Raw genomic sequence first — 24,934 nt, 5'->3', positions numbered from 1 at the left:
GGTTTCTATAAAAATCAGAAAATTTTAATATTTATGCATTTAAAAGTGAATTCTTGGGGACAGGAGAGGCAGGATGTAAATCGGAGTGCTGTGAAATTTGGTGGTGTAATTTGATTGAAGTCAAGGTATTTGAATTTCCTTTGAAAAGCCACCAGCTGGATCATAACACTTTACGTGAGCACTGTATCTAATTCATTGCTTATTCATATTTTTAAAGATTCAAAATATGTCCTTTCAGGAATTTATGATAACTGGCCTTGGTCTAAACGTTGTCTAAGCTGTTTATGGCTCATATATTACTCTAAGTAACCAGGAATTTCCAAACTTTTGTTATGTGACAGGTATAATCATGAATTATTACCTTGGGGTAAAGGTGATTTTTCCAGGAGTTTATCAAGGAAGTACACTATCTGGTAGGTTTTCCATGATGACATATCAATGGCTTTGATAGGATCCATGTTCAGATCTGCAGCTAGCCACAGATTTGCCAAGTTTTCTGCAGGTTTCATCAGAGTATCACCAGATGAAAGGTCCGGTAGGTAAGGTGGCCATCCAGGAGTGTTCAACCAGCAGTCAAATTCAAAGCCTCAAATGGAAAGAAAATAAGACTGTTCATCAACAAATGCATAAGAACGTTAAATTCAAACAAACATTCTCTCACTCTGGTCTCAACCTTGATTACCGTTTGATTCTGTTTCTCAGTGTCACTTGAATGCTATTTTCAATATGCACAGTAATCTGCAGGACAGGAAGATACTTCTGTTGATCCCTTAATTGAAATGTTTATAAGCAGAAATGTATGACTATATAATATCCTGGAATTTATACTCCATTGTGATTTTATTTTAAACCCGGTGAAGCTGTTCAGCACGGTCAGTGTAAAAATATCATGGAATTTTTAAACATGAACTTCCTTCGATGCAACTCTGGTTTCTGCGAATGTTTACATTAGAAATAAACTACATGCTCAGATGTGTTAGCCAGCATTGAGTGCTTTTCCAAAAATTGTCCAAGACCAGCAGGTAAAAGAACATTTGGCTCTCTGTCAATGAGGGATTGTGGCAAAGTCCTAAGAGGCTCCCTATCGGCAGTCTTAACGCAGCACTGGTTCCACACTACCAGACAGGGAAAACAAACGCACGAGGTCTGACAAACTGGGAATTTGTGCATAAACTGAGAAAAATATTTGTGCTTCAAACAGACTGATCCTTTCTCATATTCATAAAAACACCATGACACTCTAAGTACTTAATCATAAGCAAGATCTGCATCAAAAACATGTCCCTATTGTCACTCTGTAGTTTGGTGTAAAACTGCAAGCTGGTTTATTGAAGCAGAAAAATGGTGCTGTTATTGTATTTCGATTTTATATAAACTATTAGGATAGTGATAATGGGAACTGCAGATGCTAGAGAATCCAAAGATAACAAAGTGTGGAGCTGGATGAACACAGCAGGCCCAGCAGCATCTCAGGAGCACCAAAGCTGACATTTTGGGCCTAGACTCTTCATCAGAGAGCATCTGATGAAGGGTCTAGGCCCGAAACGTCAGCTTTTGTGCTCCTGAGATGCTGCTTGGCCTGCTGTGTTCATCCAGCTTCACACTTTGTTATTAGGATAGTGAGCTAGGCCATATTCTCCCCACCAATATCGAGGAGTTAGCTTATCAAAAGAGTCTTCCACCCAAGATGCCAACCTTACTCAATGTAACTGTGAAATAGGCTGAAGTAACTTCCTTTTCCTCAGAAGTGACGGACTTGATGGATAGGATTCACATTGAGGGAATGATCTTACCGCAGCTTAGATCAAATGTAAGGAAGAAACAGAAGTTCGTATGCCCAAAGTCAGACTGACAGCCACAGTTGTGCAGGCAAGGGGGTTCCAACTACATTGCATATGCCATACAATAAACACCAATACAGATCAGTCATGGAAAACAGATATGGCTGTTGATGTAGATGCATTTTCCAAAGTTCGCTGGATTCTAGAAAGGTCTCATCAGACTGAATTGAGTTGCATTTGCTATTTTGCAAAAAAAGTAGGGAGACACAAAGTTGGCAGCTACAGGTCATTTAGTCATTGGGAATCTATTATTAAGAAGATTGTAGCATGGTTATTGAACAGCACAAAAGTAGGAACGTTTTGCTACAGTTGTGCAGGGTATTGCCGAGACCAAATTTGATATCTCAAGAGGGTTGGAATATAAAAGCAGCGATGTGCTTCCGAGACTTTATAAAGGTCTAGTTAGGCCCCATTTAGAATACTGTGTCCAATTTTGGGCCCTACACCTCAGGAAGGTGATATTCGCCCTGGAGCGTGTCCAGCGGAGATTCACATGAATGATCCCTGGAATGGTAGGTTTAACGTACAATGAACGGCCGAGGATCCTGGGATTGTATTCATTAGAGTTTAGAAGTTAAGGGGAGATCTAATAGAAACTTACAAGATAATGGATGGCTTAGAAAGGGTGGACACTGCGAAGTTGTTTCTGTTAGGCGGGGAGACGAGGACCCGTGGGCACAGCATTATAATTAGAGGGGATAAATTTAAAATGGAAATGAGGAGACGTTTCTACTGCCAGAGTGTGGTGGGCTTGTGGAATTCATTGCCACAGAGCGCAGTGGAGGCCGGGACATTAGATGCCTTCAAGGCAGAGATCGATAAATTCTTGATCTCACGTGGAATTAAGGGCTATGGGGAGAGTGCAGGGAAGTGGAGTTGAAATGCCCATCAGTCATGATTAAATAGCAGAGTGGACTCGATGGGCCGAATGGCCTTACTTCTACTTCTAAGTGTTATGCATATGTTGCGTATAGATAGTTTCCTTCCTTGAGAAGCAATGAACTGCTTCTAACAGAATTACAAATTTGACTGAATCCTATGACAAAGCGATTAGCAGGAAAGATTAGAGAGATCATAGGAACTGCAGATGCTGGAGAATCTGAGATAACAAGGTGTAGAGCTGGATGAACACAGCAGGCCAAGCAGCATCAGAGGAGCAGGAAAGCTGATGTTTCGGGCCTAGACCCTTCTTCAGAAATTTCTGAACTTCAGGATTTCTGAAGAACTGTCTAGGTCCAAAACGTCAGCTTTCCTGCTCGGCCTGCTGTGTTCATCCAGCTCCACACTTTGTTTTCTCAGAAGGAAAGGCTGGATGGTTTTGGCCAGTTTCTGTTGGAGTTTAAAAATTGACAAGTGATTTTATTCAAACATGCAAGATCCTGAGGAGGCTTGGGAGGATGGATACTAAGAGGACCTTTCCCTTGAGGGAGAGAACAAAACTTCGGAGGGTTACAGCCTGTGTAATTCTCTCTCTCAGAAAGCAGTGGATACAGGGTCATTAAATACTTTTAATTAACAATCTCACTGTACCTTAACAAGTGAATCAAAGAGTATAATGGGTAGACAAGCAAGCAGAGTTGAGGCCACATTCAAATCAGACAAATCTCATAAAAGAGTAGAGGTAACTTAAATGCTGAAGGCCTGCTCCCACTCATAATTTGTTTGTTTCTATGTACGTAACGTGAGAGAGAGAAGACTGAAAAGTAGTCCGCATTGTCTTTTGCTCAACACTGGGGCTGTGGGCTACAAAGTTTCAGAACTGCTGATGGATTATTACCGACCCAGACATAGCACGCGATGCATTTGTAGATGGTGCTGAGTGTAAATACTGATAGTTGTTTCCATGGACAGAGTCAGAGATAGGATACTTCAACTCAAATTGAAATAGAATATTGCAACTTAATATTTATTAAATATTAAAAATACTGAATAAGATCCCAGAAGTGGATAAAATGCAATGTAACTGCAACAACTAGCACAAATGTAAATAAAGATTTTCATGTTCACATTCTGTTTTTACCAGCCAGTGAGAAAAGGAGATTGATAATTCCATGGTGCATAAACAATTATGGTGAAATTAGCCAAGAAAGCTTAAAATTAACTAATCTTGCATTTGAAGATATCAGATTCCTTTAAATGCACTACAATCTTATCAGGACTCCATTGTTCCAGGAGCAAACCCCCCCCAACAGGGAACAAAGTCACAGGAGGCAGGCAGAATTCAGGCATGTAGCAGTGTTTATTTAATCAGTCACTGAATCATGCAGGGAAAGGACCATAGACTACACCGCCTCCCCCCCCCCCCCCCGCCCCCGGAATCTGCCCTCTACGTGAGGACATGGTTATCCCCTTAATCTTTCGCTCCAGTTGGAAGAGAGGTCGATGACACTCATTCCCATTATCTCTATACATTTTGTGTTACAATAATCACATACAACATAGTCACTGAGTCTTCCCTTTATACTAAACATCAAATCCTGTGAAGCACCTAATCAATGATGTACATTTCTACAGACAGCCCCAAATTCCTCATGGTCTCGTACTGTTTTACAAACATTGTAATCACCAGATCTTGGGCTCTTTCAATGCATCCTATTAATTTGCATTCCAAGGTTACTGGCTATACTCCTTTAGACATGTCTCAGACTTACTTATCTCTAACGACTGCTTGAATTCTGTTATTCATTGAATTCATTTGCTATCCCTATGCAATTCTGTTACTCATCTTATATTTCACATTGTCGTAATTATAAAAGATACAAAAGACAGGTTGTTCTTACTAAGTGCGATAAGATTTATTATAAATAATTCTATTATGAAGTTAGTTATATGTAAAGTTTTATATCTACCCCTACTGTTAGCATTCTTTAGCTAATGAGTGGTAAGCAGTTTGTTTCATACAGAGTTATAGAATCAGAATTCCAGAATCCCTACAGTGTAGGAACAGGCCATTTGGACCAGGTGGTCCACACCAACCATCCAAACAGCATCCCCACCCCAACCCTGTAATCCTACATTCCCCACGTCTAACCCATCTACATTTGAACACAATGGGCAATTTAGCATGGTCAATCCACCTAAGTTGCACATCTTTGGATGCACTAGGGTGCATGAGGCTCTCTTTTAATGATAAAGCTGAGACTTGTTAACTTTCACATCTTTATTTGAATCTTTTTCCCTCGTGCCTTTAGTGATCTCTGTATTTATGTTACAATATATGTATTTCTAATTATTTTGAAATCTCTGATTATCTGAAGAATCTTTAACTGGAATCTACTTAACATTGTGAACAATTTTGAAGAACCAACTAATTACTGCAAAATATCTTTATCTATTGTTTTCACAGCAATACCGTGACCTAGGCTAAACACATACTGTGTTCTGAGATGAGGTTTACAGCCCTTGTCCTAACTAATTCTTTTCACCTAATGGGACAACATCATATCAATATCATTAATGAGAATGGAATCACTGTCCTAGTTTAATGCATTTGTTTATTCCTACAGATTTTTACAAGCCATTATCCCATTAGTTCGTTAGTGTTTGTTATTGGAGGAGCTTACTTTTCCCTTCGATAAGAGTTCCAAATCTTCAAACTGTCTGTTCTTGGACGTTTCCTATCAAACTGTCTCTAGCAAATCTTTTTGCAGCTGTTGACTGTGCAAAGCTCCCTTTCACCTTGGAATAACCCCTGATCAAAAGGTTTCATTGTGTCAACTCCTGATCTCACCTAAACACATTTTTAATTCTGTTTAGTGACAATGGGAACTGCAGATGCTGGAGAATCCAAGATAATAAAGTGTGAAGCTGGATGAACAACAGCAGGCCAAGCAGCATCTCAGGAGCACAAAAGCTGATGTTTCGGGCCTAGACCCAGCTCTCTGAAGAAGGGTCTAGGCCTGAAACGTCAGCTTTTGTGCTCCTGAGATGCTGCTTGGTCTGTTGTGTTCATCCAGCTTCACACTTTATCTTTAATTCTGTTTAACCACTTGTCAGCCATTTTCTGCAGGGCCAGAGGCTCAGCTTAGCTGTCAGCCATTTTATGCCTCTCAAATATGGGCAGCCGTTAATTATATGTACAAAAATACCTCTAGAAGTATCAAATTGGTTTCTAAACATGTAAAAGGATCATATAGGTATCTTGGAAAACCATAATAATGAACTATAAGTCATTAATTAACATTAAAAAGATAAATTCTGAATACCAGCACGACAATGGCAACAGCATTCCTCTTTTTAAGTACAAATTTAATAAAACAGCATTACCTGGTATTTTTTCGATATTCTTTTCCTTGAGCTCTGGGAAATAGCTTAAATAGAAATCCAAAGTATCCTCAGCTACAATACTTTGAAACTTGAATCTGTCCACATAAGCCTACAACCAAACAAGACAGCATTAACGATCATAACAAGAGAGAATTAGGGCAGCATGGTGGCTTAGTGATTAGCACTGCTGCTTCATAGTGCCAGGGATTCAGGTTTATTTCCACCCTCGGGCCACTGTCTGTGTGGAGTTTGCACATTCTCCCCATGTCCACGCTGGTTTCCTCCAGGGGCTCCAGTTTCCTCCCACAGTCCAAAAGGACCTTTTTCCACACTGTGGGGAATTCCAGTGCATAAAACTCAAAGTTGCTGGACAATCTCAGCAGGTCTGACAGCATCTATGAAGGAAAAAAAAGAGTTAACGTGTTGGGTCCAGTGATCCTTCCTCAGAACCGGGTGCAATTTTACTTCTGAGGAAAGGTCACCAGACCCGAAACATGAACTGTTTTTTTTCTTCACAGATGCTGGCAGACCTGCTGAGCTTGTCCAGCAACTTTGATTCTGTTCCTGATTTATAGCATCTGCAGTTCTTTTGGTTTCTATTCTGTAAAAGTTTATTCAAGTGAAAACAAACACTAAAAACTGAATACCAAGCAGGGGGCACATAACTAGTTCCTCTCCATGCCACATGTATGGATCTGAATTGCTGTTCCTTCACTTTCTTAAGAACGAACTTCTGGAGGTCTCCACTCTGTGTACCTGCACCAGATAGATTTCAGCTGATCAAGATTGCAGTTCACCAGAACCTACTCGAAAGTAGTTAGGGTTGAGCAACTAAATGCTCTCCTTGCAAATGACACTAATATCCCCAGAAAGAATAAAAACAAAACTTTTTTAAAAAAACAAGAAAATGCAGTGATGCAGTCAGGTATTGGACAAACATGAATCCAACAGCAAAGTGTTCGTGTCCAAGTTAGTGTTTACATCATGTGTTTCTTTGATCCAGAAAACCTCAGCCAAGTAAATTTGGCATATCTTTTTCATAGTACATAATAGCCACAGAATTTAATCCCCATTACACTGAACTACTCTGACCACCATAAATGAATGCTCTGTCATGTTTCCATTTGGCTATGGAGGCCACTTGCTAAGTATGCTCAATAAATATCCTCCCAAGTTTTATACATGGGAAACACAGCAAAGGAAAAAGAAAGCTTTGTAAGCAGTGGTGAATGAATGACTAGTTTAAAAAGAGGCAAAATACTCCAGATGCTGGGTATTTGAAATAAAAACACAAAATGCTGGAGAAACACAGATCTGGCAGCACCTGCAGAGACCCAGTGCTGACATTTAGAATTCCATGACACTCAATGAATAACTTAATTTGTGTTTGGTAGATGTTTGAGGGACAAGTGCTTGCCAGTATACTGGCACAATTTTGTGCTCTTCTTTGAGCAGTACAATGTGATTTTTAATATCTGCTTGAGCCACTGAATAAGTCAGAGTGGACTTGGTTGATCGGTTCATCGAAAGGACATCACCTGCAACAATCCAATGTATGCCTCACTAGATTGCATTCAGTTATAAGACTGGCATTACAATTCACAATATTCCATTCTCAGAGGTCAGGACTGAGCCAAGCTGGTACTTTATCTTTCAATTAACTGGAAAACTGTCCTTGTCCTTCAAATAATTTGCCTTTCAAAGAAAACAGTGTGGTAAGTTTCTACAGTTGGAGGTATCTCAAAAATTAATTTGCAGTGACAGAAGCAAGGAAAAGGAGACTGTTGAAAGGAAATAAAAAGGAAAGAAACCTAATACTTGGTTTTTGCTGCTTCCCTTGACCAAAATGATATACACAATTATAAATGAGGATTTTCAATAAAAGTCAGCCTATTTTCTGAGAAATAGAGAGCTGAAACTATATTCTTGGAATGAGAAATTCACCAACAAAACTTGTATTTATAAACCATTTCTAATCTTCTTTTATCTTCCTAATGTTGCGATTAATAATTTATTTTGGAATAATATCCACAAAAACCCTAACTATCCAGCAGGACAGCTGAAAACCGGTTGCATGCTTTTAGTCAGAAAACATATGTAACAACTATCTTGGATCGGGTGCAAGTACAACGTGAAAAAAATGTCTAAATTTCAAACCACTATATAATTTTCCAAATACAATGAGGTGATTATCTTCATGCCTTTTGCAAAATTGTCAGTATTTAAATAATTATGTTTGATTGACCAACAACCAAAACAAGTGCCTTTTCTTGAAAAAAAATGGTTGAAAGAAAAGCATATTTCTACATCAGCAGTTAAACTTGAAGATTAATTTGTATGTAAATAATATATTGTGCTTTCATTATTTATTTCATTCGGTTAAATTTCATCTTGTGTCAGCTAGAATTCTAGTAGTTTTCTCTACTCGGTCCCCAGAATACCAAGCTCTTCAATACAAGTTTTCCACCATTTGTTTGTCTAAAATCAGTCTACATGTGAATACATTTTGTTTAACTACTTAAAATTCGAAAAACAAATTCCTTAACCTGTTCCGAAAAGCATCAGGAATGACTAACATTACCCATAAATGTGTGATATAGTGGAATCTTCCGTACTATTCAGTGACATGTTTGCACTGCAAGAGAGGATTGTATTGATTGTGGTACAATACTTTTCCCATTTAAAACACAAAATTATCTTTCAGATAACTAGACTTGGTTACTGCAAAATGCCTCCCCTCACAGTAACGTACACACATTGTGTGGTGCGTCAACTAAAGTCATTATTCTTATTCAGATGCATTTGTTACAAAGTTAGTGGAAGTCATAAAGAACAGTCTTGCTTGCTGTGCTCCGAAATAAATGGTGGAGATTAGAGAACCGTCATGTTAATTTGATAAACAATTCAGCAATGGAAGGAACATGCTGTTCTGTATTCCAGGTATCAATCTGAAAGGACACAATAGGTGATGCCAGGTGGAATACTCCAGGTTTGCTAGATCAGTACTGAGGTTTGGATGGAAACATCCCAGGGACTGTTACAAATAGCTATTTATATAAAAATAGCAAAGCCTCCATCCCAGGTTTACTATTAACAACAGAATTAATGAAATGTCAAGTAGTAGTACAAGCTGCTGTTACTGCTTAAGACAAATTTTAATTAAACTGTCATATAATTTATGCTTTAAACTACAATTAACGTGTTTATTATTTCTCAATCACAAGATTAGGGCATCATTCAACAGTTTTTCGCAAAACCAAGCAAGTTACTTTGTTACTCAAGAGTTTCTGTAAATATTAGATTACTGCAGATTTTGCTTTGTTGGGGTACAGAAGTAGTCTTTCGCATACAGCTCAAGCTAAATATCTATTTGAAAAACACAAAACAAAAATGTTGACTTGTCAATGGAGGTTACTTCTTGTAATAAAAGTTGGTAGAAAGAGTGTGTAAGCCAACATTTTAAGATTCAATAGTTTCAGCTAAGCTTGAAAATGAAGGAAGTTTTGGAGCACGACCACAACTGTTTCATTCCCTTAGGTTTATCTAGAACAGACCACGTGTGTACGAAACTCTGTTAACCAGATTATCATGGAACTAAATAAATATCATTATTAGTAAGGAATTTAGTAAAGGGTTCTTACCCGAAGAAATGCATCAAATTTGTCCTGATCACCCACAAGATGAGCCAAATATGAGACAAAGCAGTAGCCCTTCTCATATGGAGTTTCATTATATGTGTCATCAGGATCAATACCTAAAATAAGGAGTTACAATGAAATAAATTCAGCAACAATGAAAGGAAAACAAAATTCCCATACAAACGGGCTGGCTATAAAAGTTGGAAGAAAAGATTAGGTGGACATGTAAATTACCAAGCACTGAATATCACCTTTAACATGCCCAAAGTAATTACGATTCTGCAAGTATGTCATTGTTTGTAAAACACTTTAGCACATGCAATGTTTGAAAGGCCCTAAATAAATTGATATTTTTCACTGCCCTCTTCAAAGTCCCATTCTTCTTTATGTATCAAAGACTCAGTATCCTTGCCACTTCAGTTGTAGAGATGAAAAGCTGGGAAAATTGAATCAAGTTCTCACAGGAAGCAGAATGCAACAAAGTGTAGTTGATATAAATATGGGAGTTACTGCAATTATAATAAACATTGACAGCCTATCCCCGGAAAGGGATATAGAGAAGTCAAGGAAGGGAAGGCAAGAATCAGATATGGTTCAGGTGAAGGTGAGAGAAAGGAAGAAATTGGAAGCAAAATGGATAAAGTGTTTCCAGTTCTGAACAAGAGCAGGAAGCCGTAAATATAGTTGCTGATCTACCAGATAGAGATAGGATTTGAATCCACGTGGAACCCTTCCTTCACAAAGACAGGAATACCAAAAGATCCACGTGTATACCCATGGCCATGGCCATACCTTTACTTGGAAAAAGTGAGGCAAGTTAAAAAAGAAATTGTCCAAAGAAGAACAAGCTCAACAATGCGGAGAAGTTTGAAGATGGGTGACGACTGTTCAGACCTCTATCCAAGAAGGAAGGCAGCCAACAGATTGCCCTGGTGAGGGATGGATGTGTAGAGGGGCTGCACGCCCATGGTAAAGAGGTGGTGCTTGCGGTCTGGAAACTGAAAACTGTGGATCTGATGTAAAGTGTCAGAAGAATTGGAATATGAAGAGGCAAGTTCAGTGTTGCAGATACAAGTGGGTACGCCATGGCATTCTGTTGTGGATTTCTCAAAAATAGCTGAAGCAGGCCAAAAGGGGGTTAGGGAACTCCAAGGTGGAAAGCTGTGGAGCAAAGGTCTACGGAGGAGATGAGTTCAGTGGCAATACTAGAAACGATGGCGTAACATTCAGTGGCGGCGTCATGGCTCAGGAGGAGACAAAGCGTTGGAAGGTGGTGCACAACCTCTAAGTTACAGGTCAATACGCCAGATGTGGGTTGGACCTGACACGCTAGAGTATAGCAAGTTGGGAGGAAGCTTGGTTAGTGTGGATGAGGAATGTAAAGAAATTGAGGTGAGCAAAATAAAACAATATTTTATATGCAATGTGAATCCAAACAAAGCAACACAATTGCAAAATGTCTGCAACCATTCATTTAGTCAGAGTCCTAGAGCATGCAGACAGACCCTTTGGCCCAAATGGGTCCATGCCAATCAAAATGTCCATCCGCGCTAACCCCATTTCCCTGCATTTGGCCCATATTCTACCAAACTTTTCCTATCCATGTATTCATTCAATGCCTCTTAAATGTCGTTAATGTACCTGCCTCAACTACTTCCACTGGTGGCTCATTCCATATGCGTAAAAAAGTTGCCCGTCAGGTTCAAAGAACGTAGAACATTACAGCGCAGTACAGGCTCTTTGGCCCTCGAAGTTGCGCCAACCTGTGAAACCAATCTAAAGCCCATCTAACCTACACTATTCCATTATCATCTATATGTTTATCCAATGACCACTGAAATGCCCTTAAAGTTGGCGAGTCTACTACTGTTGCAGGCAGGGCATTCCACACCCTTACTACTCCAAGTAAAAAACCTACCTCTGACATCTGTCCTATATCTATCACCCCTCAATTTAAAGCTATGTCCCCTCGTGCTAGCCATCACCATCCAAGAAAAAAGGCTCTCACTGTCTACCCTATCTAATCCTCTGATCACCACATATGTCTCTATTAAGGAATAGAATCCCTACAGTGTGGAAACAGACCCTTCGGCCCAACAAGTCCACACTGAACCTCAGAGCATCCCACCAAATCTAAACTTCCCTGAACACTATGGGCAGTTTAGCATGGCCAATCCACCTAGCCTGCACATCTTTGGACTGTGGGAGGAAACCGGAGCACCAGGAGGAAACCCATGCAGACATGGGGAGAGTGTGCAAACTCCACACAGACAGTCGCCCGAGGTTGGAATTGAACTTGGGTCCCTGGCGCTGTGAGGCAGCAGTGCTAACCACTGTGCCACCATGCTGCCCTTAAGGCACCTCTTAACCTTCTTCTCTCTAACGAAAATAGCCTCAAGTCCCTCATCCTTTCCTCACAAGACCTTCACTCCATACAAGGCAACATCCTGGTAAATCTAGTCTGTACCCTTTCCAACATTCTCTCCCCTCTTACCTTAAAATGGTGCCCTCTAGTCCTCAATTCCCCAACCGTGGTAAAAAAGATAGAGCATTCACCCTATCTCATGATCTTATACACTTCTATAAGATACCCCTAGTCTCCTCCATTTAAAGAAAAACGTGCTAACTTGTCCAACCTCTCCCTATAACTAAGTCTCTAAGTCTGGCAACATCTTTGTAAATTTCTTCTCCACTCTTTGCAGTTTAATAACAAGCTTCCTACAGCAAGGTGACCAAAACTGAACACAATACTCCACGTGCAGCCTCACGAAACTTCCCAACTTCTATATTTAATGCCTTGGCTGATGAAGGCCAGTGTGCCAAAAGCTTTCTTCACCACCCTCTCTACTTGTGACTCCACTTTCAGAGAAATGGGCCCCTGAACTCCAAGGTCCCTCAGCTCCACTACATTCCCTAAGGCCCTACCATTCACCATGAAACTCCCTACCCTGACCTGACTTTACAAAATGCAACACCTCAGACTTACCTATATTAAATTACATTTGCCATTTTTTGGCCCACTTTCCCAGCTGATCAAGATCCTGCTGTAACTGCTGATAACGTTCCTCACTGTCAACGATAGTGCCTATTTTAGTGTCATCCGCAAACTTATTAATTATGCCTTGTACATTCCCATCCAAATCATTGATATAGATAAACAGGAGTAAGGCCAACACTGAGTCCTGGGGCACACAACTAGTCACAGGTGTCCAATCGGAGTTCACATTTCTGTTCATAAAACTGAAATATTCACTTGATTACTAATAATAGTAAAAATTATAGACTAGGTTCTATAAATTAGAAGGATTTTTGAAATTAAGCCTGTGTCAGGATTCACTAAGTGAATCTAAATAAAGTTTTTTCTTAATTCATTACATTCACGAAGGTTGCTTCAGTTCTGAAGAGGAGTCTTTTGGATCGGAAAGTTAACTTTGTTTTACTTTCCATAAATGTTGCAAGACCTTCTGAGTTTTTTAGCATTTTGTTTTTGTGTAGATCTAAAGGCTAAACTCTCACCTGGTTCAATTTTGACCTTCAGTTTGTTGAGTGGATGGTCCTCCCCAGTGTTATCCATGTGTTGTCGAAGCAGAGCTCTCCCTGTAGCGGCCTCGAGACAAGTATATGCCACACCTGAGAAATAAAATGTACAGATCAATTAACCTGCTGCTAACAACACCCATAACACCATGCAACAAAGCTTATGTATAAATAAGAGTACGTACAATTGACAGCAACCAATTCAGCAGCTTGTCAAGGACTGGATTTAGGTTTCAAGAACAAAACTGGGAACAGTCAATTTTTGTTTTGAAAAAGTGACGACCTAACTTTCTCCTGGAGTGCCACAGGCAGTGATAATGAGAATGCTCATGACTAGTCCAACCACACTTTTACCAGACTTAAAATGTTAAAACCAATGACCTTGTTTTTAAAATTTCTCCCTTTTCTCCCATACTTTAGGCCCTTCAGCACAATAAAACTACTAATGAAGATGATTTAATTACACACCCTATGATCTGCTATAAGACAGAATGCAACTCCTCTCAACAACTCCCCAAAGTGAGACGTGACTACCTTCTAGTCAGTTCCTTACCATGGGTCTGTTCTAACTTAACACATTGGAAAATCTCCATTGTGAATGCTATGAGGAGAAACAATTTCCTTCAGTAGCTCCATTAAAAAAAAATTGATGTTTTAACAAAATCAATGACAGTAATGAAATTAGGTGACACTTAAATATTTACATTTTAAATCATATGAAATACATAATTTTTAAAAAGTCAACTTCTGAAATAAATGTACTATGCCTCCAAATGAGCAGTATACCGAAATGGTACAAAGATGAATAAACAGCATTATCATATTGTGATTTCTAAAACTTGGAAGAAATTCTAAATCACTAAATGTACATTCTTAAAAGACATACCATAAAGTTCTGTTGAAATTCTCCGCTGAGCATACATTGTAAATCCTTCATTAAGCCAGAAGTCTCCCCAGTTGGCATTTGTTACAAGATTGCCAAACCAGCTGTGAGAAATCTCATGGATGATGACATCAGCCAATGAACGATCTCCAGCCAACAGACATGGAGTAACAAACGTAAGACAGGGATTCTCCATCCCACCAAATGGGAAAGACGGAGGCATGAACAGAAGATCGTACCTTCGAATGTTATGAGAAACTTGCCGTTATTGTTTTTTAAAGAACAGCATACGCACACCACCCAATACATCCACATGCAGTTTTCTCTCACTTATTCATGTCCCAACACTCACCACCTCCTCACTAACCATGGTATACAACACAAATCATAAACTATTAGTTCTGCAAATAAAGATTTGAAATGGTCATTGCAGCTGGAGGCAGGGACAGACCTGTTAGAATATGTAACCTACAGAAGAACTGATGAAATTAGGCAGAGACAGAGCTGTATCCTGCAATTTGCATCCAATCTTGACGACAGATCTTTAAAAACCCAGCCTAGTGCCAGTTGACATTTCAATTTAGTCATGTGAGTTTATTTTCAGTACTATAGAAAGATCAAAAGCTGAAAACAACAATTCAGGCAGCACTGATGGAAAGACAAACAAGTTTGACATTTCAGATTAAACATAGAACATAACTGCACAGTACAGGCCCTTTTGGCCCTTGATGTTGTGCCGACCTGTCATACCGATCTGAAGCCCATCGAACCTACGCTATTCCATGTATGTCCATATGCATGTCCAATAACGACTTAAATGTACTATGCTGACCTTTCATCAGGCCTCATTAACTCAGCTGAGTATTTTCATTTCAGACTTGCAGCATCTCCAGAATTTCTCTTTCACTTTCTGTACTGTAATAGGTGGGTTCATCTTGGCCTTCTGGAACCTATTCACCAATCTTGCTATGCCCTTGATTTCAAGAAAACTCAACTTAAAGATGATTTTTTAAAAGCCCAATCTCTCAGTTGACAGCAATTCTCAGAAGCTAGCTTAGTATAGTATTACAAAGATTATAAGAAAACAGTCCACTATGTAACCTACCATTGAATCTGCAAAGTGACGTGCAAACTTTTGCATATAATAGGAACTGCAGATGCTGAAGAATCCGAGATAACAAAGTGTAGAGCTGGATGAACACAGCAGGCCATGCAGCGTCTGATGAAGGGTCTAGGCCCCAAATGTCAGTTTCTCTGCTCTTAAGGTACTGCTTGGCCTGCTGTGTTCATCCAGCTCTACACTTTGCAATCTTTTGGATGTCGCTTTGAAAGACAGCACAGGGATTCTGGTTGACAGTTTTATCTTCCAGTAAATGTACATTTTAAATTTGGTTATTAGGTTTTAAGCAGCTAAACAGCATGCAGGCAGAAAGCCACATGTCAAACAGAATTTAGCTAATAGCTTAAAAATGACTCAAAACCACAGAATTTTATGGTGCAGAAGGTGGTCATTCAGCGCCTTATCTACACTGGCACTAAGTCTAAACTTTTACAGAGCCAATCTCCTGTCTTTTTTCTATAATTCTGCACATTCTTTGTACTTAAAAGATCTAATGGCTTTCTGACTGCTGCAATCGAAACTGCCTCCACTACACTTACATGCACTGTATTCCAGACCCTGGCTTATAACTACTGACTGTGTACAAAATCCCTAAAGCGTGGCAACAGACCACTCGGCCCAACAAATCCATGCCAACTCTGAGGAGTATCCCACTCAAACCTGCCCCCAACCCTATCCCTAAATTACCATGGCTAATCCACCTAACCTACATATCCCTGTTCACTATGAGCAATTTAGTATGGCCAATTCACCTAAGCTGCACATCCCTGGATTGTGGGAAGAAACCTGAGCACCTGAAAAAGACCCACACAGACATGGAGAATGTGCAAACTCCACAGCCAATTGCCCAAGGCAGGAACCGAACCGAACCCCAGGTCTTTGCTGCCATAAGGCAGCATTGCTAACCACTGAGCTACCGTGCCACCCGTGTGAAAAAGCTTTCCTCACCTTGCATTTACCTTTTCTGCAAAACATTTTAAATGCTTTTACATGACGCAAGTTTCTCCCTATTTACTCTGCTCACACGACTCACAATTTGAAAATCTTCCATCAAATCTGCCCTCAGCCTTTTCCTTCGTCTCAACTTTCGAATCTAACTTCATAATATGACATAGAAAAAAAATGATAATGTTTTTTGATCAGGAAAAAAATCTGCAGCTTATCATGTCCTCAGGACTTGTAGAAGCAAACAATAAATAATGAATTACTTCTGAAACTGAAATATCTGGCCAGAATACCAGGAAATCGCTTTTAATGTTGTTCAATTCATGCTATGGTATCTTTTACACCCAAGTAAGTGAATAGATGGGAACTCAGCCTAATATCTAAGTGGAAAGATTGCAACTCTGGAAGTGAAGTACTTTCAGGATAGTTGCAATGAAGGGACTGCCTTGATTGAAATCTTAAATCCTTAATGTGGATTAAACCTGAAAGCTTCAGAGAGTGCTGCCAGCTGTAACACTAACTCTAGAACACAAAAATAAGTAGTCTGAAAATGAGTTTATTTTTGGAAAATAAATCCAGGATCTAGACAAACAAATACAATTATCTTAGATATTTCTTTCCAACACGGTCTTCCAATTCAACTGATCAATGTCAGTGACAAACCTTAACCATTAAAGACATCATAAAAATACAATACCAGAATATTATTAATAAATCACCAAATTGTTAAATAATAACCAGATTGTCTCCTCTACAATCAGCTACAGTGAACACTGCATTAAATGAACAGATAAGGACAGTAAGTTAATGAAATGACCTTATACGTAACATTTGCATTACCCTTATATATTGCAGACAATTTAACACAAGTTGTTCTTCAGAATGTTAAATCATTACTTAATGAACGATGTCATAGAAACAGCAGACAATGGAGTTAAAACCTACAATCTAATCTGCAGAGATTTATGCCGGTCATAGTCCTCTTCGATGAAAAACAACAGAAATTGCTTACTGTCACCAGATCCCTAGTTCTGTGTTTTATTGCCTCTTCAATTAAATATTTCAGTACCCAATATTCTAGATACTACTATTAGGCATAGAGTTGAATATTTAAAACCCCAGGGCGTCAAGTCAAACACCAACAGCAACAGACACACTGATTTACTGATGTGCGTTATAAAACTTAGATGAGAAATTGTCCAATTGTTTTACTGTTATTCAGCGAGTTGAAGCTTCAGTAAGAACTTTTTGAAAGGTATTTAAAAACACACAAATTCAATGGAGTCAAATTTAACAGCAAGATTGCAATATCGGCATTTAAAAAAATGCCACTTAGGAGCCATTCATATTAAAGTGGGCTTTGTATACTACAAAGCACTTTTAGAAAAAAAACACTAAACAAAGTGACAACACAAAGGGAAATAGCAGAAGTTCACACATGAAAAATTTGAAAGGCAAGAGGACGACAAAGGCGAGGGCAAATGAATATGTGTGCAAAAAGAAAGATGTATGAGCAAAGCGGTGAAGTTAACAAACTTGCATGTCAAGGGTTGATTGTCCAGTGCTGTACACAGGAGAAGACATGCATTCAGCTGGAATTGGGCAAATAAGCATTAATTTAGATAAAGAGGGTTTGCTCATGCAAGGAAGAAGAAAACCAGCCTGCCTCTTTCAGTCATCTTAGACATTTGTTACTGGTCTTTCACTTAATTCATTGACAATCTGTGACAAACACCATCATAAAAAATGTTGGAGCAGCCAGCATGAACATTCAATAAATGTGTAATTTTAAATTAAATCTAAAAGAATTAACAACAGTGATGCAATGTGAAGCAAGGTTTATAGGCAAAAACTGAGTACCTAAACAAGATTTTTTGAATAAAAGACAAAGATTTTACCTTCCCCACACATATGGCCCAAACAGTTTTTCACCAACTTTCAAGAAATCTTCGATCACACCGTCATATTCCTCTTTAGCAGCTTCTAACAGACTAGGTTCAGTCCAGACACGACTCCTGTCTCAGAAATATGGCAACTGTCAATATTTTTTAAACAGTAAGAATTAAACAATGAAATCTATGCACTTTAGTCAATGTCATTGCTCTACAAAGACAACAGACATCATTCTTAGAAGAACTGTGTAGCTCACTGGAGGAAGCTTAATGTTCAAAAACAGTCCTGTTACCACCTCTCTTCTTTTATATTGTGACTGTAAGTTGACAGTGTTCAGAGGATGCTCAAATACATCAGTAAACACAAACAGATGGGATGTCTACTTCAAATGTAGACTGAAGACCACCATGGAAAAAATTCATATTTGGAATAGATAGTGGACCAACCAGGTCGACTTATAATTGTACAATGAATGCTATTCAATTATTTCATAAAAGAAAAACAGAGCAAATAAAAAAAAAAGGTGAGAAGGAGTGAAATGAAACACAAATGGAAGTGTGTGTTCAGAAGACAAGATGCAAGGATGCAGAAGAGTAGAAAGAAAACAAACATATATTTCAATCTGATGAAGGGTCTAGGCCCGAAACGTCAGCTTTTGTGCTCCTGAGATGCTGCTTGGCCTGCTGTGTTCATCCAGCTTCACACTTTATTATCTTGGATTCTCCAGCATCTGCAGTTTCCATTATCTGATACATTTCAATCAAGCCTGCCTTCTTTGACTTACAGCAAGAATTCTACATTGTGTAGAATGTAGAACTGGACAGAAGATCATGGATTTGGAGGAGAGGATGCTCATACATGGGGAAGAAAGGCAAGCAACGAGAATCAGCTCAGAAGCTTTGTTTTTAGACAGAAACATTATAACCAAATTAGGGGGAAACCAGTCTTCAGGCAATCTACAATGAGAAATAGGCTCAGACTTTTTTTTGTTCATAGAATGTGAGCATTATTAGCTAGGCCAGCATTTGTTGTCCATTTCTAATAGTCCTTCAGAAAATGACAGTGAGTCACCTTAAACTGCTACAATCTTTGTGGTGCCACAGTATTGTTTGGGATAGATTAGCAGGCTTTTAACTCGGAGACGGTGAGTAAACGGCGACGTACTTCCAAGTTAGCATAGTATATAGCTTGGAGGGATGACAACCGCATGCGGGAGCGATACCATCAGCAAACACACCAGATCATCCCCGGCTGCAAACACAGCTTTGGACTGGGAAGTGAGCAAATAAAGGCATGAACATCCAAACATCACATTGATCCTGAGCTCCGAGCATTCCAACTTTATTTCTATACAAAACTGAGTCTTGACTGCACAAGTGCGCTGAAATTGGAGCTGGCTTAGCCTTGCTGCCAAATGTTAATAACATACGCTTAAAGAGATAGAGTCAGAGTCATACAGCCTGGAAACTGACTCTTCAGCCTAACTTGTCCATGCCAAGCAGGTTTCTCAAATTAAACGAGTCCCATATCCCTCTAATCTTTTCCCACTCATGTAACTGTCTAAATTTTTAAATGTTATAATTGCATCTAGCAACTTTGGAAAAATGATACGCTCCAGTTCATAAAATAATTTCTTTATCTGTGATTAGAAGGAAGTGTTATCCATAAACAGATCAATTTGAACCAATATTTGACTTGCACTGGTGGTGGTACAGTGAATGTTTTCTAAACTGGTACTTGGGCTGAGGGGTTGCCCTATAATGAGGAGCTGTATAAATTAGATCGATATTCTCTGGAGTTTAGAAGAGTGAGAAGTGATCTCATTGAAAACATACAATATACTGACGAAGCTTGTCAAGGTAGGTGCTGAGGGATTGATCGTTTGGGGCTGAATTGAGAAATTACTTCACTCAAAAAGGTTTGTGTATCTACTAAATTCTCTATCTCACAGGGTTATGGAGGCTCCATCAGTGAACACATTCAAGGCCAAGATAGCCTGAAAGACTGAATGTTTCAGGGAATCAAAAGGTGAGTGAAGCAGGGAGAAAGATGGAATTGAAGCCAAAGATTACCCATGAATCTGTTCCAGCATTTAACACGATCATCAGACCGTAAGTTATTCCTGCTGCAATTTCTGGCATTATGTTATTCCCCAAAATTTTGCCAACCTCCACAGCCTGATATGCTCAAGATCTGGCACATGGACTGGCCTTAACATTGTAAAAAGGTTACCCATAAGCACTGAAACATAACCTTACTGGATCCTTTCAGCTCACCACTGAGACATCCGGGACACCATTACGATCAAGCTCATGAAAGATTCTCCAAGTCTAAAAATACACGTCTCCTACTTTCCTCCTGAAAACCAGGAGAGGATGCCCAATGTTTCACGTGTGTATGGCTTCTGCAAAGTGCAGAAACTCATTAATGGAAAATACTCAACCATTGGCAAAAAACCCTGCAACATATAAAATTACAAGATTCACCAATGTATATGTTGCACAATCACAAAGGTAGAATACTATGTAAAAATTATAGTTTAGCTATATTGACAGCCTCTCCTTTCTATACTGCTCCCTTGAGATGCCCTGTTTTGTCACCCTCATCTTCATTAACTCTTTCAGATTCTTGCTACTTGGAAACAACATTCATGCTCCCTTCTGACAACAGATCTAATATTATAGACAAAATTGTACAATTACAAGTTCCACAGAAAATGAAAGCAGTTTATTGATCTACTCATTGTCCCTTTCTCACGTGTATTTTTTTTGCTGGCCTCTGATCAGAATATAAAGATCATGCGTCTTTGAATGCCTGATTTCATGCTTGAAAAGCACCTTTGTATGACATAAAAATTGAACACAAGTGCTGAAATGGTGGTGTCTCATTGTATGATGGGTGTGGTTCTTGGTTCAAACATAACACATACACTCCCATGCTGAATTGAAACCTTAATAGCTTTTCTTATTCTAGGCGTGCATACCCAATGATCTCAAAGTAATTCATTTAAGAAATCCTGCATTCCTCGTTCCTCACACACCTGTTTTCATTGCAGTCAGACATAGAAAGAGAATATTTAAATTAGACGGCATTGTCAAATAACTACTGTTCTATAATAAGCCTCATATCTTATGTCTGAATCATCCTACAGAATTACACTGGGCCTCACCACATGATCCAACATGAAACAAATACAATCAGAATTCATATTGGTCATATGTATGAAAAAGATGGTTGGACTAAAGGAATATTGAAAGGATTTTTTTTGGACAACTCAAAAACAAAAACTGCTCAGTCCTTTTTCAATCCTCATCAACAGTGAAAAGCTGGGAATTTGCCCTGTCTTCATTACTAATCTCACAATAAATTCTGTTCAGTTAAAACAAAACTCTCATTTTGACAACAGGCATTAATTTTTACATTAACTGTTGTATACTGGTAAAAAGAGAAGTGAAAATGATTTCTCAGCATATTTAAATTCCAGTGCGAGTGCTGTAGAATCAAAATCCCTACAGTGAAGAGAGACACCTTTCGGCCCATCATGTCACCACTGACTTACCTAACAGCATTCTCATGCAGACCCAGCCCAACTGCATAATTCTGCATGGGGTTTTTACCATGGGTAACCCACCTAACTTCCATATCTGTGGGCATTTAGGGCATTTTTTTTAAGCTTGGTCAATCCACACAACCTGCACATCTTTGGATTGTGAGGGGAAAATCAGAGAACTCAAAGGAAACCCACACAGACATGGAAAATGTGCAAACTCCACACCCAAACTCATTCAAGGCTGGAATTGAACCTTCTTCACTGGCACTGACAGGCAGCAGTGTTAACGTCTGCCATTGTGCCAAGAGCAGTCAGAAAAGTTTTGTGGGAAGGAATCATGTCGCTCTTGATGATCGATCATGAAATACAGATGTTTCTGGGCCATTTCAAATGGATGGAACTTTTAAGACTTGAAGTCATTCGAAACATTAGTTTCTCTGTTTACTTTCTAGTACAGTTACATTTGTAGACAAATGCATCAAAGTGATCTCAGCATTTCAACATGCAATGAAGTTTGTGCATGTAATAGAATGTCCATACTTAACATGAACTGGTAGATTATGTTCATGCATAAACTCCTGAAAGATAACATGATTCCAAATGCTAACAAAACAAGGCACTACAGCAGGATAGTAACATTTGGAATGTTAGTAAAATATTCAGCTATGACGGATAAACATATAATAACAGCATAATATGAAAATTGGTGTATCTGAAGTACTTTTGTAAAAATGTTATTTTCTGCACTCATGAGGATTTGAGCCAACTCCATACAGCATTATGCCAGAAGGCTCCACAAGCCATGTTCCCACTCCCATAGATTGCACGCACCTCCTCTTCCACCACGACAAACTATTCTTACCAGCTTTCTCTGCCCCCTCGTCAATGCATCCCCTCTATTCCGCTCCCTCACCCATGTGCCCCCTCCATCCTCTCTCCCACACCCGTGCCCCAAACCCCATTCTCCCAACTCACTTACTCATGCCCTCCATTCTCTCACTGCACCCCTGTCCGCCCGCCCACCCATTCATCCATCTCCTCCATCTTCCCTACTACCTGTATTTCTCCAGGTTGCTCTGATTTGGGACAGCTGGAATGGGGAGAAGCGGCTGTCAGTTGTTAGGAACAAACAACTTTGTGATTAGACGCTTTAAAAAAAATTCTTGTCAAGTTTAACTAATAGTTGTTTGGAGTAAGCACGTATGACAAAAGCGGCATCTTCTTGGATATTCAACTTGGCTGGTCTGAAATAAAATCCATCAGTAACAATTCCAATTTCTTTTAACTGGACTGGGCAGAAACCCAGATTGTCAGGAGCAGCCTACTTGGAGCGTGGCCATCAATGAATCTAACAAATCACTTGTTGCTCTGAATGCTAGGGTCAAAAACAAGACTTCAAATGGCAGATTTATAATTTTCCAATGTCAGAATTCACAACTTGGTAAAAACTTTGCATCCTTGAAATTATACCCATTGTAAAATAGCTGGACAAAGAGCTCACCTTGGTCCAACTTCAGCAGACACAATGTCACCAACTGCTAAAGCAACAAGATATGAAGGAATTGGGTGTTGCATTTTGAAGTGGAATATGTTTTCTTTTTCATCATGATCCCAGTCAGTTGCACTCATAACTGCTGTAAAGCCTTTAGGAACCTGAAAAACAAGTGACAGAAATATTAAAAAGTCACACTTTTCCCAAGAAATATACTTCAATTTCTTGTCCTGAAATTAACAGCTGATGGAGCATTAATAGGTCAGGCTGGATTTGTTTTGCTTTTGTTGTGGATAGAAGATATACCTGGGTAACTGGGCATATTGCCAGATAGATTGGAATATTAATCTTACACTACAGCAGGGTAACAACCAACATGTGGAAGCACTACAGCATGGATCTAGCATTTGTTAATGTCCAGCCTCCGATGCTGGTTGCCAGTTTTTTTTTTAAATTGTTTTCTAAAGAGAGCAGTCAAAATTATGACTTTTTTGTGTATATGAATATTGAATTAATCAATCCAAGTAAACATATAGCCAAGATGTGGGGGAGTGGTCTTATGATCTTTCAAATCACATTTGCTCAATATTTAGTCTGTTAAGATAACTTAAATTCTATCCTATTTTAAAAATTCCTGAATTCCAAACTGCAGAGCAGCCAAATATATCCTTGTTTAGCTCAGACTACTTGGATATGGCTTTAATGACATAGTCTTCATCTTGTACAATGTGCAAAAATAGTTTTCATTCTAACAGCACTTTGGTTACATTATCAAACTCATATCTTGTATCAAATGACATATCTGAATAATTAACGACCATAAAAATGTGGTTGATTTATCATTTGCCATCAGCATCATCTTAAACCTTTCAAGCAGAGAAAATCTTGAAGCGACATTTTGAACAGATTCCACCCTTCACTGTCATGAAGCCTGCGCCAAAAACAACAAGATTAAGGATGGACAGTAATCTATGGACAGTCAATATTTCAATTCACGACATCACTGAAAGGGGAATGATCACATGGATAACGTGCTCAATATATCCCTCTCAGTGGCTTCAGAGTGTTTTAAAAAATGAACTGAAATAGAAGTGATCAAAATTCCCAGTTAGAAACATTTAGAATCATTTAGTGATTAAAAGGAATAAGTCATTGAATTATTAATCATTTATCTTAAGCATCAAAATTGTACCACTCAAACTTACAACTGTGCAATATTTTCATTTTGAAAATCACACACATGGTTTCACAGCAACATCAAATGACTTAGAGTTCCACATGGACATACTTCAATAGTTTCTGTTGTTTTAAACCCTCATTATCCTAGGTATATCAAATTCAGAAGTAAAGTTGATACAAAGGCCTTACCTTAATGGAGGCAGAATAAGTACTCTTAACTGCAGGGGTATCAAAACAAGGGAAGAAGGATCTGTTCAAGACAGCTTGACCTTGAGTGAAGAGGTATGGCTTGACTTTTCCTGCTGTCTGTTCTGGGTCCAGCCAAACAACCTAACAAAAAGAACACAATGACAAGGTGTACTCACACAGAAACAGAGCATTTTTACCTGCACGGCAGCAATGTGCTCTTCCTGCCTGGAGTGTGGAAGAAGGGAAATAAAGCCCTATTCAGCACAGGAAAGCCAGATGTATATAGAAAAGCTCTCTCTTTCTTGGCAGTTTGTACTGGATGCAGCCAGGAAATCTGGAGTGACAAAAGGCAAAGCAATAAATTAACTTTTACACTGGAAAAATATTGCCAAATTACTATG

The 24,934-nt window shown here is 39.0% G+C and overlaps 1 protein-coding gene across 1 annotated transcript in view; it reads right to left on the bottom strand.

The window, feature by feature from the left end:
- rnpep (arginyl aminopeptidase (aminopeptidase B)) overlaps window positions 1-24,934 on the bottom strand; it is a 37,536-nt gene that overhangs the window by 6,000 nt on the left and 6,602 nt on the right. The window contains exons 2-9 of the mRNA XM_048553319.1: window positions 24,534-24,674; window positions 23,175-23,326; window positions 18,129-18,245; window positions 14,169-14,404; window positions 13,262-13,375; window positions 9,749-9,861; window positions 6,108-6,216; window positions 362-586 (exon numbers count right to left, since the gene is read on the bottom strand). Of these exons, the coding sequence (XP_048409276.1) occupies window positions 362-586; window positions 6,108-6,216; window positions 9,749-9,861; window positions 13,262-13,375; window positions 14,169-14,404; window positions 18,129-18,245; window positions 23,175-23,326; window positions 24,534-24,674 (1,207 nt within the window). The remainder of the gene's footprint in view (window positions 1-361; window positions 587-6,107; window positions 6,217-9,748; window positions 9,862-13,261; window positions 13,376-14,168; window positions 14,405-18,128; window positions 18,246-23,174; window positions 23,327-24,533; window positions 24,675-24,934) is intronic.

This window comes from Stegostoma tigrinum, chromosome 21 (assembly GCF_030684315.1).
Source record: "Stegostoma tigrinum isolate sSteTig4 chromosome 21, sSteTig4.hap1, whole genome shotgun sequence".
Lineage (NCBI taxonomy): Eukaryota > Metazoa > Chordata > Chondrichthyes > Orectolobiformes > Stegostomatidae > Stegostoma > Stegostoma tigrinum.
The sequence above is the reverse complement of the archived record's forward strand: the minus strand, read 5'-3'. Positions and strand labels throughout refer to the sequence as shown.